The 14,426-nt window shown below is 44.1% G+C and overlaps 1 protein-coding gene across 2 annotated transcripts; it reads right to left on the reverse strand.

Moving 5' to 3' along the window:
- Nucleotides 1–4,605: 4,605 nt before the first annotated feature.
- Nucleotides 4,606–12,165, reverse strand: Gcnt3 (glucosaminyl (N-acetyl) transferase 3, mucin type). Of its 2 annotated transcripts, XM_031344244.1 has the most exons (4): nt 12,040–12,165; nt 7,877–7,992; nt 7,704–7,752; nt 4,606–6,391 (listed from the first exon to the last, which is right to left on the reverse strand). In XM_031344244.1, exon 4 carries the CDS (start codon nt 6,336–6,338, stop codon nt 5,025–5,027), a length of 1,314 nt encoding a protein of 437 aa, XP_031200104.1. In that variant the 5' UTR covers nt 6,339–6,391; nt 7,704–7,752; nt 7,877–7,992; nt 12,040–12,165; the 3' UTR covers nt 4,606–5,024. The 2 variants fall into 2 exon arrangements, with proteins under 2 accessions (XP_031200104.1, XP_031200103.1); XM_031344243.1 differs by lacking the exon at nt 7,704–7,752.
- Between the last annotated feature and the right edge of the window lie 2,261 nt (nt 12,166–14,426).

Here is a 14,426-nt window from a genome sequence, read left to right on the forward strand (position 1 = left end):
AAAAAAGCCAGATGCCGTGGCATGCACCCATGCACCAGCACTAAGGAAGCAGAAACAGAAGGATTCCCTGGGGATTGCTGGCCAAGACTAGCAAAATTGGCAAGCTCCATGTTCAGTGAGATACTCTGTCTAAGAAGAGGAAGGTGGGAAATAACTGAGAAAGACCTCCAGTGCTCTGCTCTTCACATGCATAGTGAGCCCACACATAAAAACACACAAAGAGGCGGGGATCTATTCCACTAATGCTACTGTGCCTGCCCATCCACCCATGGCTGAGTCTACCCACTTTGCCTCCAGTCCTACTGGGGGTCTTGCCCATGACTCCAGTGTGGGTAAAGCTTTCATCCTGCTCACTAGCCATCCCTTTCTTCCTCGAACCCCTGGCACTCTGACAAACCTCTCCAGGATTCCCACATTTTTGCTCTGATTGGCTCTTCCCCATCAACACAAAAACACATGATCACTTTTCTAAAGTTCAAGACAACTTCACTTAATGGAGGATCACCCTCCTCCTTGGCTTAAAACAAAACTCCTCAAGTAATTTATCTACACTCTCTGAATCCCCTTTTGCTCCCCCATTTTCTTCAAATCACCTTCAGTCAGGTTCTTGCCTCCTCACACCACAAACACTGATCTTTATCAAGGTCGCCACCACATTTTTCCTTCCGATGGCCACATTTGCATCTGCCCTGTCCTCGTCTCATTTCTGATACTATGATAAAACACCCTGACTATTAAAATGGGGGGGGGGGCAGTTAAAAGGAGGAAGGGTTTATTTGACCTTCAATTCTAGGTTACAGTCCATCACTAGGGTCCAGTCAAGGCAGGAACTCCAGGCAGCTACTGACATTAAATCCACAAGGAAGAACAGAAAGCATGAATGCTTGCTTGCTTAGCACTTAATTTCTTCACTCTTTTTCTTTCTTTTTCTTTCTCCTTTCCTTTTTCCTTTCTCAGTGTGCCCCAGCTGGCCTGAAACTTGCCATGTAGTCCAGACTGGCCTCAAACTCAGAGGTCCCCTGCCTCCTGAGTTCTAGAAGTCTAGAAGTACCTCCACTCTTGTATGGCTCAAGGAATGGTGCCACTGACACTAGATTAGATTGTGTCTTCTCACATCAGTTAACCGAATCAACTCCCACAGGCATGCCCACAGCCCCACCTAGTATCCACAGTCCCTCACTGAACCTCTGACGCAGTCAGGAAGACACTCACCAGAGACCAAATTGATGGGACTGGCCAATTGCTAAACTGATAGTTCCCTTTTCTTTAGGAGGTATCCAACTGGTCTTCCACCCCATTCCATGCAAACTAGCTTCCGTGATGTTCTGAAATTTGGCACGTGCACTCCTGCTGAAAGGCTTTGCAAGTCTCTCCTCTTGGCCTAGAATGTTCTTCTTTCATTAATCTCCATGGATTGTTCCCTGGCCTCCTTCAGACCTGTACTAGAAAGTGGTATTTTTTTTACTGAGAGTCACCTTAACTACCTTAGAAAATGTAAAACATCCTCACACCCTAGTCTCCCAAGGTCTCCATCACCCCCTTCAATTTCTCTTTAGCATTTGGCACTTTTAATAATGAGTAATGTGAGTGTAGGAATTTTCACATTTTGATGACTATTGTATTCCCAGCATCAATAACAATATGTGGGGTCAGCAAGGTGGCTGATCAGGTCTTGCCACAAGGCCTCTTAACCTGAGTTCAATCCTGTAATGAACATGGTGGAAGGAGAGCAACTGCTCCCCAAAACAGTCCCCTGACTACCGCACCCAAGCCATCACACGTGTGTGTCCTGCCACACCTCCCTCCATGCACAAATGAATAAATGTAATAAAAAATTAACCACAATGTGTGGTAAGCACCAAGAACTCGGTTCACATGTGTGGAATGAATTGTTTCATTAGTTGTCAGTACGTCAAGATTGATGGAGAATCATAACTTATTCTACCTTGGCAATAAGTTCCAAGTGAGAGAGATACATAAGGATAGCCCTTTGGTTTGGTGAGATACATAAGGATAGCCCTTTGGTTTGCTCAGTGAAGACATTTTAAGGCAGCCAAGATATTAGTCTCTCCATTTTTAAACAGTGTATCCGACCTCTCCATCTGAATGCCCCAAAGTTAACAACTGCTTTTTCTTCTCTTAGTAAGCATTCACTAAACCACAAACAGATAGAATGAGCAGCAAAAAGTTATTAAAATACAGCCCAGTGACGACCATACATCAAAATGAAGAGGAAACTTAAGCCTTGGAAGGTGGTACAAGTGTAACAGCTTGCTTTATTTCTGGGGCTTTTCCTCTCCAGAGAAGGGTTACCGAAACAGAGAAGACCCAAAAAGTTAAGATCAACAGATGTGCTGGCTTACCCAAGTGACCTTGAATGTACACTAAATAAACCAGGTGAAGTGCTGGCCCGTCCCTCGGGGCAGTCGAACAGAGACTATGGGGGTCTCCTGGAAGAGAAAGCGAGACAGGGGGGCGCAAAGCAACAATGACAGCAAGTCAAGGAGTCTGATCAAGCTGCAATTTTTAATTTGTCTCACTCAGGTTATATACTCTTACAAGCAGGAATGGGGGAAGAGGGAGGGGACAGGGTTGCTTTGTCTTCGGGGAGTCCAGACGATCTCAGGATCAGGAAACTGGCTAGGTAAAAAGTTCAGGTTGCTAGGTACCTGTCTATATGCTGCATGACTATCTTGCCCTTAACTGTGCATGACTATTTTGTCCCTAACTGGGCTGGGAGGTAAGCACTTGTCTACAGGACCCATAGATGTCTGATCTCATAGCAGAATGAATTATTAAAGGTCTAACCGCAAAATCTGAGGTGGGCTTTCATAACCAAGTGGGTGGTTAGATACTTATCAGTAAGACTAATGAACTATTTGTTCTTACCTATGCTGGTACTAGGTGGGCTGTTGACAACCTTAACCTGACAGTAAGGTTAATAGTCTTTTGTTCTTAGCTGGGCCAGTACTTCCCCATCGAGGCAGCTATTGATTTCAGCTGGGCTAGTACATTCCCATGGAGGCCAAGGCTTTTGTGCCAATAAACAGTTATGGCTGACAGAGCAGTCAGGCTGCTCCCACCAAAGTGCGATCCTTCTGATTTGATGACCTCATGCTATTGAACAAACTACTTTCATCCACCCGACATATTTTCTAGAAAATCATTTTAATGCTTGGGAAAATTCCCAAAACGTAACAGGGCCCCAGCCTGATAGCTTGAATGTATTTCTATGGAAAGCTACAGCTCAGTTTATTACGAAAGCTTTGGGGGAAACTTGACCATGAAGAATCTGGCTTCTTTTCTCAGGATATGTGTCTTCAGGGAGGTATTTCTACACACATCCCACAGGCCAGCAGCCCTTCTTCTTTCCTCCTGAGGGAAGGGCCAGGAATAGTCACAGCTGCTGGCAACAGATTTCATGGCATAGTCACCTCTGAGGTAAGGCTGCGGGCAAGGACTCAATTTGCAGTGTTGGGTAAGTTTGTGGTGATGATGCCCATTACCCACAGAAGCCAATCTTTTTTAAAAAAGGAAGTTGCTCACTTGGAATAGAAATTCCACTTGGCATGGTGGTTCATCCCTTTAATCCCAGCACTGGGGAGGCAAAGGCAGGTGGATCTCTGAGTTCGAAGCCAGCCTGGTCTACAGAGTTCCAGGACAGCCAGAGCTATATGGGGAAACCCTGCCTCGAAACCAAAAAGAAAAGACATTCCCATCATACCCTAACTTTTAAAGGGACAAGGCTACGATAAAAGTTGACTGTAGAGAGAAAACTTTAACTGGATCAAGAATTGAAATGAAGAAACCTGTTAACATTCTAACATATTGATGGGAGCCTCATTCAAATTACACAAGTTAATTTGTACATAAACCCCTTTTCAGGGACATAGACACAGAAAGTCAGCTAAGCCCTAGTCAAAGGTTCTGCCCCTTTGTCTTTAGTGCCCCTTGCTCCTTACAGAATAGAATGCATACTGGCCAAAAATTAGCTCTGGGTCTTCAGAGAGGAAGTGATTTCACTGGGCAATGTGTGCCTGTAAATTTACATAGTTTAGCATGTGTGCACATGTGTTTACACACATTACTGTGTCCCCATAGGGAAACGCACAATCTACTAAGTGGCAAATAGTGAGCCTGATATTCACATAATGAAATAAAGAAGCTTTGATTTGAGAGCTTTAAACACAGAATTCTCAGGCATCTTGGGTTAGCAAAAAACAGTTTCCTTTCAACCTAATGATTAACAGTGCAGCCTCTACCCCGAACCAAAGTGAGCTCCAGTGAAATGGGCTGCTCGGTACAGGATGCTAAGCTTTGGCCACGAAGCTCAGTTTCTCCTAAGCACATAATCAGCAAGCTAGTTAAATCACTCTGTTCTTCCCTTATGGAAAATTCAGAATCTACCAATGACAGCAAAACTAGGCGGGCTTGCCGTAACAGAGAATTAGCTCTGTAGTTCAGTGTGCTATCTTCTCAGCTTGCTATGGAGACTTTCTTACCAGCCACTAGACACCAACTGTCCTCAACATCCGAGTAATGTCTCGCACGTGTTACATGTGTGGATTATTTCTGGATTCATCGACAACACTGTAGGGGTAGGGCTTTGGTTTGGAAGCTTTTTATTTTAAATTAACAATACAAAAGAGGGGGGCTCTTGCCACTAAAGTTCCCCTCCCCAAGACCAACCTCCAGGGATATTTGAAACAAAGTCTCTGTAGAGAACCTGACTGGAAGCCTTCAGCCAAAATCCAGAGATCCTGGCCACATGTCCTTTCCCTTTATTTTCCCAAATAACAGAATTTCTTTTTCTAGCTCTTTGAGGGTGCCAAAGAAAGCCTGTTGGGGAGGGAACTGGAGAGTAGCCACACTCACCAGTGACAGCTCACAAGTGGCAGAGGTCTACTTACCCACTGTCCACTAGGGACACATAGAGTCTAGAGCCCCAGCTGCCCACCCCACACTACCCCAGTAGGTTCTGGCATTTTCCTGCCACACAGGTAACAATCATCTTGTAGTGTGTCTCATAGTTCAGTCCCATAGACGGCTTTGTGACGTAAATATTCTTCTAAACACTGAAGAACATTATCATCCACCTTTGGGTCAAACTTGTTGGCCAAGAGGTGATGGTTCTGAAGTATCCAGTGCAGGTCCCCCGACCCATAAACACAGACAGCCCGCTGGTGGATTCCTGAGCAAGACGTATAAGGCGCCCCATTCTCAATGTCTCCCTCATGGTCCTGCCACTTGGTTAGTCTTGCAATGGCTCTCATGTCTGATAGGTCAAATTTTTGGTGCAAGGGATCTGATCCAGGCATCCAGGAGGCGCGCTGGAGGGTGGCCCACAGGTGTTCATCAGGACTATAGGTGTCTTTTACCCATTCGATCAGCTGTCGGGCTTTTGAGTTAGTTAACACATGTTCAATAAAGTCTCGAGAAGCCACCATGTAGGCATTCCCAGTGAACATAGTTATGTTGTTAGGTGGCGGGGTCTTCCTCTTACTGGTTCTGTGCAATGTGTCTGCCACCTCATAGTGATATTTCCAACGGAATGTTTTATGGGGAGGAGGTACCTCAGACTCCATACTATTCTGCCCTTTCAAGAGCTTTAGGGCCTTGACCATCTCCGCATTGGTTTTGATGGGAAAGTCTGTCCCACAGGTGTTCAGGAGGTATTTCCAAGGCACAGGGCTCCGGAGCAAGTCTTCCATGCAGTTTAGGTCAGCTTGCACCCGGGACCAGGAAGCATAGACCACTGACACCAGCTTGCTAGCTATGAAGACATTTGGGAAGCATGACACAACGGCCCTAACAGCCTGCTTAAAGGTCTCTGAAGACTTCTGATCCACGTGGACGCAGTATACGTTCTGAGGGGTGTATACGGCTCGCAGCAGCCTTTCAAAGTTCTCAATCTTCTCATGAACCACCATGGAGTACGCAATGGGGAAGTCGGCCTCTTCTTTGCTCAGCGGGACCTGTATAAACTTCCTCTTGGTCTTGAAGTCCTCGCAGTCCTCTGTCATGCTAAGATAGACGGCCTCTGTGAAGAGCTGCCGCTTCTTCTTCTTCTCCAGGTTATTCAGCAGAGCCTGGGTCACCGCTTTCTGCTCCCCTCGGATGAGCCCGGAACAGTTGATGGAACTCTCTGCTGGCAGCTTCAGGGTCTTGTACAGGAGATCCCTGCAGTACTGGCTTTGAGATTCCTTGGAGTCCAGATCCGTGACATCGAAATCACACTTCAGTCTGAGGGACAGTCTCAGGGCAAGGATGGCCAGCAGCATGTAGCAGCCCAGGGTCCACGCGTGATAATGCCAGCAGAGCCTCCGCCATGGAATCATCTTCACGGGTGGGGACCATCAAGCCTGGCCCAGCAGAGGAGGGGGTGGGCTCTCTGAACAGAACAAAGAGCCTCTGATTATAAACTAACTAAACATGGTCCCAGGAATGCCAAGTTCAACTCCATACTTCAGATGGCAGAAGGGATCTCTTCTCTGCAGAAATACCTTAGTGAAAATCAGGCAAGGAACTCATCCACCAGGCTTGCTGAGGGAGACTTAAAACTGCCCTGCAAAATAGCTGCCAGGCTGCTACAGGGACCAGTTCCACCCTTCGCTCTGGAGAAAGGGAAGCACGGAAACGGGCTCCCTGAGGTAAAGGTACAATTAGCTAGAGGAAGTACCCACACTTCATCTGTTTCGCTCCTTCCCACCCCTTGCTGACCTAGCATGAACTCTTTTACCTGGGCTCTAGATTTCTAGGTCTGGAAACAAAGTACATGAAATTGACTCTACCATCAGTTCCAGACTCAAACCCCTTTAAAAGGAAGCAATATTTCTTGCTTCTGTTTGTTAATCTCTTTATTAAGACTCTTCACATACCATACCATTCAAAACTCACATCCTGTCTCTGGCTAACCTTTCATTTTAAAATATCCTTAAAGAAATATTAAATAGCTGGACATGGTAGCACACACCTCTAATCCTAGCACTCAGGAGGCAGAGGCAGGCAGACTTTTGAGTTTGAGGCCAACCTAAGTACATAGTGAGTTTCAGGCTAGCCTGGGCTACATAGAAAGACCCTGACTCAAAGAAGCCCAAATTAATTAATTAATTAATTAGTAATAAAAGAAAATAAAAATAAATATAAAGCAATTCAATATTGTCCAAAAATTAAGAGCAGTCAAATGCTATATCTAATTTAAAATACATGAAGTGAGCGTGATTATGCGCAAAGGCTATTTAGTACAGTCTGTGAACTAGGATCATTTCTGGACACCGTCTATTTAATCTTCACAACAAACTAGTCATCATTAGACTCTTGTTATGAAAACAGAAGCTGCGCTTCTCTCAAATATCACAGGTTAGAAGACTGGAGACTTCTCTCCATTCTGCCTTCCCGAGTCTTTATGTCTATGAATTAGCCTGGTGCTTATCTCACAAACCACACCTACTCTTTAAATACAACACAAGGTCTTAATACCACCAAAGAAACCAGATTTACAGGGGAAGAAAATCCATTCCTTCCCCCCCACCTCACCCCCCCCAAAAAGAAAACCCAAAAATCTTAAAAGTAAAACACATTCTTCCAGCAGGTTCTTTTCCTCTGGTTCATCTCTTTGGGAACATAAAATTATATTTTTTTCAGTAATAACTCTTGGGGATAAGATTTAAAAGGAAGGAAAAATGAAGAAAGCTCTCTCTCACCTTTGGTACCTCTTGGCTGCTTAGGGGAGCTTTCTCCAAAGCGGTGAATCTGTGGAGTGAAGGCTAGTTTGGTTCTATAGAGGTGCAAATGAACGCTACAACCTTTCTCCCATCCAAGGAGCTCCTGTTAGACCTATGCAAAGGAGAGAGCAGCAGGTGGCTCTGTCACTCACCTTTTGACTTCCTGTTCTCAGAAGAGGGAGTGAACTTAAGCAAACCATTCAGGACTGTATTTTCAAGCACTAGTCATTCTGGGAGGTGAAGGAGACTGGAACAAAGCTGACCACACCTGAGAAAGCAATAAAGCATTTCAATCAGAAGAGGCCAGTTTCTGCCTATGCTCTCCTGCTCTGACACTGTTCACTAGAAACATACAGTGTTCGTGCAAATCTTTCCCTCTCCCACTCAATACACAGCCATCACAGATATACCTTGTCTCCTTCTGTTTGGGAGTAAAAATGTCACTCCTGTGCTCCTGGGACATCTCAGGGGCAGAGATAACAAAAATACCCAAGGATTTTTTTTTTCTTATTTCTCTCTCTTTTCCTCCCTGCAACCCCCTCTCTCACACACACACACTCACACAAAAACCAGTTCATCCTTGAAAACAATTACTGCTGAGTCAAGAAGAAGAAATAAAAAGGTACAAAGAAAAAAAAGAGGCAAATTCCCCATTTTCAAGAGATATGACCCTACACATTCCAGACCTGAAACTCCACGAGAAGACTTAGATCTAGTAAACACCCTTTGCCAAGAAGGAAGATACAAAATCAACAACTCACTGTGAAAATGTCAGGAATCCAGTACCAATCATAACAGCCTCAAAACCGAACAAATCCAACTAGGACTAAAGCTTAGTTAGCCAAAGACATTAACGATCTGGAGGATGAAAAGGAAGAGTTGGCTGGGCGTGGTGGTGATGGAGCCTTTAATCCCAGCACTCGGGGAGGCAGAGGCTGGTGGGTCTCTATGATTCAAGGCCAGCATGACATAGTGAGTTCCAGGTAGCAAAGGCTACATAGTGAGACCTTGTCTCAAAAAGACAAATGAAAGAAAATATGAAGCACTAAGTTATGCTAGCATTTCAGCACCAATGTATGTATGAAGAGAGTACAGTAAAGAAACTGCTGATATGATAGCTCCATGGTATGGTTAAGGGGAAGGTTTTTTTATGAGAGAGAGAGAGAGAGAGAGAGAGAGAGAGAGAGAGAGAGAGAGAGAGAGAGAGAGAGAGAGAGAGAATTTAGAGTCCAGAGCAGAGAAAAAAGAAAGAGACTATCCAGATACATCTGGAAGAATTCAAAGCTGAATGGCCAGGGCTATTTGCTGGAGAAGGGTGACTGGAGGGGCAAGGGGAAAGACTTTGTGTTAGCATCCAGAAACTGCAGCAGATATGGGCGGGTCCACAGACCTGTCGCCAGGGCAACAGCCACCATATTCCCAGAATCCATTGGGTTCAGCTCCCACCTTTACCTGGACTGCTACGTCACGACATATATATATATATATATATATATATATATATATATATATATATATATATGGGTACTTTCCTCCATCTCTCTTTTTTCTTCTCTCTCTCTCCCCTCTCTCCTCTCTCTTCCTGCACCACTACCCTCCTATCCCCTCTTAATTAAACCTCTTAACACGTGGAGCTGTTTGGGCCTGGTGTCTGCAGACGCGGCCGCGACTCGAACCCCATCACTTTGTCCTTTATAAAGAGGATGGATGCCTGGGGAAGTGAGAAGAGCTAGGGTGCTAGTCTGAAATGTCTAGCACATAGTGACTGAGAGACTCTGAAGGCCAGCATGGGCTTTGGTATGCAGCCACGGGTCTATGTTAATGGACTCATGTGCTCCTTCTGCCAAAGGTAAGGGAAATGACTCCTTTTGGCAGATTGGAACCTGCTTCTCAAGTTCCTGAGGAATGCTGACTTTTATCTAGTAATTCTCCTGTAGTTCAGCTTGAGCTCATTTCTAGACATACGGACAGTCTGACGTCTAAATATGGACTCTCTGAGACCTAACACTAAAGGAAGAAAGGCACTTGAAGATAGAAAGGCGTCATGTGTTTGGCAGATTATTGAGAAAGTTGCCATTTAGAAAAGTGACCTACAAATTCTTTGGAATCTTCGTCTAAATCTGAATGGAATTCTAAAGAGAAATGGGGAGGGGGGAACCTCGAAAATTTATATGGAAACACAAAAGGCCAAAAGAATCCCAGAGTGAGGAATAAAAATGCAGGCACTAGAAGTATCAGAATACCTGACTTCAAAGTAGATGACAGAGACATCGTCACAAAAACAGTGTGCTCCTAGCATAAAAACAGACAGTGTGGTACAAGGGAACAGAAGACTCAGAATAAATCTACACTGAGTTTGGTGTGATGGGCACGGCTTTAATCATAGCACACAGGAGGCAGAGGCAGGTGGGCCAGCTTGGTCTACAAAGCAAGTTTCAGTACAGCCAGGGCTACATAGAGAGACCCTGTCTCAAAGCAAAATAAAAAAAGAAATCTACATGGAAACTGTCATAGGATTCTTGATAAAGAATGGCCAAAAATATGCATTGTAGAAGAAAGTCTCAATCACAAGTGGTACTGGGAAAACTGGGAAGTTGAAACTAGATTATTATCTCCTATCCCCTGGTTCAAAAACCAACTCAAAATAGGTAAGAAACCTTCATGGAAGAACTGAAACTTTGAAACAGCCAGAGAAAAACAAAGGGGCAATAGTTCAAGGTTTTAGAAATGAGACCACGAATCGACAGTTTTAAAAAGCTTCTGCATAGGGGCTAGAACTGTGGCTCAGAGGCTAACAGCACTTGCTACTCCTTGAAGAGAACCAGAGTTTTGTTTGATTCCCAACACCCACAGGCTGCCTGTAACTCCAGATCCAGAGGATCCAGCGCCCTCTTCTGGCCTCCATGGTAACCTGCACTCACGTGGCTTACACACATACAAACATACACATATACACATAATAAAAACAAATCTTTAAAAATAAATTCAACAATAAATAATCCAATCCACAAGTGGGCAAAGAACTTAACAATTTCCCAATTAAGAAATGCAAATAGCTAGTAAATAGGTGAGAAAATGTACCCAATCCTTAGCCATCAGTGAAATGCAAATCACTGAGATTCAATCTTACACCGGCCAGCATAGCTAGAATAAGAAAACCCAGCAAATGTTAGTAGGGATGGTGAACCCTTGTACACCGATAGTGGGGATGTAAATTAGTACAGCCACTATGGAAATTAGTATGCAGATTCCTCAAAAGAAACAAAATAAAAATGGAACTGTGTGACCCAGCTATGCCATTTCTGAATATATACCAGAAGGTACCAAAGACAGCTTACCATGGAGACACTTGCAGACTCATGTTTACTTACACAGCCAAGTTAAGGAATCCACCTAGATGCCTATCAGTAGATGAACAGAAAAAGTGGGCTCATAAAGTCAGGTACAGCATGTTTACTCTCCTGTGTACTCTGGCATGAGGATGGGACCCAGACCAGGGGTTTGTGAAAGTAACAAGGGGCTATTAAGGATATGGAAAGGCAAAGCAAATGCGGGGATTGGGGGGGAAGACAGGGTAATATAATCAAATGAGTATAATCAAAGCACATTATGTACATGAACTGACATAATGGGACTCTTTACTTTGTACAGTGTACACTAATTTGGAAAACTTATTTGTCCAAAATCAAGAGTCCCTTTTGTCTGTTTATGGTGGCTATAGAAATCGGTGGGGTCACAGAAACACACACAGCCATTCAGAGGGTAGATCTCACTATAGCATCTGACAGCTGCGTGTTGCTGATAGTCTAAATAGGTTGCACTAGGGGATTTTGGGCTTCACGGAAAACCTCTGATGTGGTTTTTGTCAGAAAGTGTGGGAAATGGCTTCCTCCAAGCTGCCGGCATTTGCGTCCCACCCCCCCCCCCTTCGCCCCCAGATGTCTCTAACAAAGAGCAGTATCCCCTGGCAAATGTCTGAATAAAAGCAATTGAATATAAGGGACTTATCTAGGAGGTTGGGCACACAGACCTGAAGTATAGCATATGTGAAGTTCTGGGTCTAATCACCAGCACCCCAAACTCAAAAGAACTAGATAATAACTGTTACAGGGTGACGTTCAGGCAGGAGCCATTGGAAGTAGCTATTACACTACCATTCCTTGGCTGGAGAAATCAAGAAATGGAGAATAGCGGAAAATTGAAGTTTGTGTAGAGGCCCTAGAAGCTTAAACTCGGAGCCCTGAGGAAGGGAGCATTACTCAACCAGAGCTAAGGTCTGTCTCTAAACTCCATGGCCCTAGGCTGAGATCCAGACCTCTTTAGAAGTGGCCGGGGTCGTTCCTGTAAACTGGTCATAGTGCAGGTACAAAAATAAAACGAACATCTTCCGAAAGGTCGGTAGGCGTTGACGTGGTGATGCTCAAACCGGAAATAGAAAAAGAACCGGAAGTCTCTCCTTCAGCCGGGCTGTCTCTTACTAGCGTCCACTACGGGCAGAGCTTAGTTTAAGAGGACGCTGCTGGTAAGCCAGCAAGGTTTTCAGTCCTGCTGCCAGCACCACAGTCTGGGCAGACTATCCTAGTCTGGAGACCGTAAATGTACACTTCTGCTACTCTCAGCGCAGGAACAGATTTTTTTTCTTGTCTTCCCAGCACTTTCTGACGAGAGATGGAAACCCACCAAAAGCAATGGAGATGTGTAGGTTTCTTGGAACCCCTTCTTTCACTGGCCTGGCTTCATGGTTTTGTCTTCTGCCAGCTTCTGGGATTTATTCTCATGACTTTACATTGTTAACCTATAAAAATCTCTGGGGCAAAAATTTTAAAAAGTAAAGACCTGGCTCCAAAAATCCAAGCCTGTACAAAACCCCTCCAATATCTTTTTAGATGTTTTTTCTCTGCTAGTCAGTCTCCTCTAGTTTCTTTTCTCAAAAAAAAAAAAAAAAAAAAAAAAAAAAAAAAAAAAAAAAAAAAAAAAAAAAAATATATATATATATATATATAATAAAATTGCATTGTGCAGTCAATAAAGAGAATATATTTTGAATATTTTATTCTTTTTTTTTTTCTTCTGGAACTGAGAACTAAACCCAGGGCCTTGCGCTTGCTAGGCAAACGCTCTACCACTGAGCTAAATCCCCGAATATTTTATTTTATTTTATTTATTTATTTATTTATTTATTTATTTTGGTTTTTTTTGAGACAGAGCTTCTCTGTGTAGCCCTGGCTGTCCTGGAACTCATTCTGTAGACCAGGCTGACCTTGAACTCAGAAATATGCCTGCCTCTGCCTCCCAAGTGCTGGGATTAAAGGCATGGGCTACCACTGCCCGGCTCGAATATTTTATTCTTAAGATAACCCAAATAGCTACTTTTACTTATGAAATGTAAGTGAGAATCATGTTAGCCAGTTCTGAAAATATTTTTGTGGAGACAGTCTGCATGTTAGTGGCACGCAGAGTAGTTCAAAGTAAACATAGGACTTGGCCGAAAACGGCTGGGTCTGGATCTTGGTTCTGATGGTTTCTGCCTGGAGCAAATGCTTCTATCAGTCTCCGACTTTGGTGCCATCTACACCATGGGTACCAACCAGCCTTAACACCTGTCTTATAGGCTTTTTGTAATGACTTTTTTTTTTTAATCTTTTTCTTAACATTTTAGCTATGTGCATATAAGTGTACTTGAGTATAAAACGCCCAAGGAATCTGAAAGAGAGTATGAGAGTCAGCCCTAGACCTGGGCTTACAGGTACTTGCAAGCTTCACAGTGAGAGCGCTGGGCCTCGGCCAGAGCAGTGTCTGCTCTTAACTGCTGAGCCACCTCTTCAGCACCTAGAGATTTTTTTTCTTTCAGTATTCAGGCATGCATCTGTGTGTGGGTATGCGCATGTGAGAGCAAACGTCCTCAGCGGCCAGAAGAGGGTGTTAGATCACCTGGAGTTGGAGCTACAGGTGGTGCTAAGACGCCCGATATGGGTGCTGGGAACTGAACTTGGTTCCTCTGTTAAAAAAAAAAAAATATGTGGTCTTAGCCACCAGGCTATCTCCCCAGCCCCCACTGTAACAATAGCTCATATGAAGAGCTTGGCAGGCACAACCTGACACAGACAATCCCTCAATAAAGATTATCACTAAATTGGCTTCAGTGTCAGTACACAAAGACCAAACTTACTCACAGAATAACTCAAGGAAGGTATAAATGGCATTTGTGAGTCTACACCAGTGGTTCTCAACCCATAGGCTGCAATCCTTTTGAAATTGAAAGAACCTTTCACAGAGATCCATGTCAGATATCCTGAATATCAGATATTTACATTACAATTCCTAGAAGTAGCAATATTGTAATTATGAAGTAGCAATGAAAATAATTTTATGGTTGGGGATCACCACAGCATGAGGAGCTGTGTTAAAGAGTCATGGCATTAGGAAGGTGGAAGCTTTAGCATCGATTCTTGTGATACGGTGAGGGGAAAGGACCCAGAATTCACCCACCCGACTGGAAAGAGAGGCATGTGTAAGCTTGTTGCTGTCACACCTCCAGAGAGAATGAGATCGGGAATGAGCTGCAGCTGATTGTAGCAGGTATAGGAGAGCGGACGGAACTTGTGCAAAGGGACACAGGAAAACCAGTACACCTGCAGAGATCTGGAAGACATGAGGAGAGATGGTCAGTGAATCCCACATTAATTTCATGTTGGCTCTGAG

The sequence above is a fragment of the Mastomys coucha genome, unplaced genomic scaffold (genome assembly GCF_008632895.1).
Source record: "Mastomys coucha isolate ucsf_1 unplaced genomic scaffold, UCSF_Mcou_1 pScaffold23, whole genome shotgun sequence".
Classification (NCBI taxonomy): domain Eukaryota; kingdom Metazoa; phylum Chordata; class Mammalia; order Rodentia; family Muridae; genus Mastomys; species Mastomys coucha.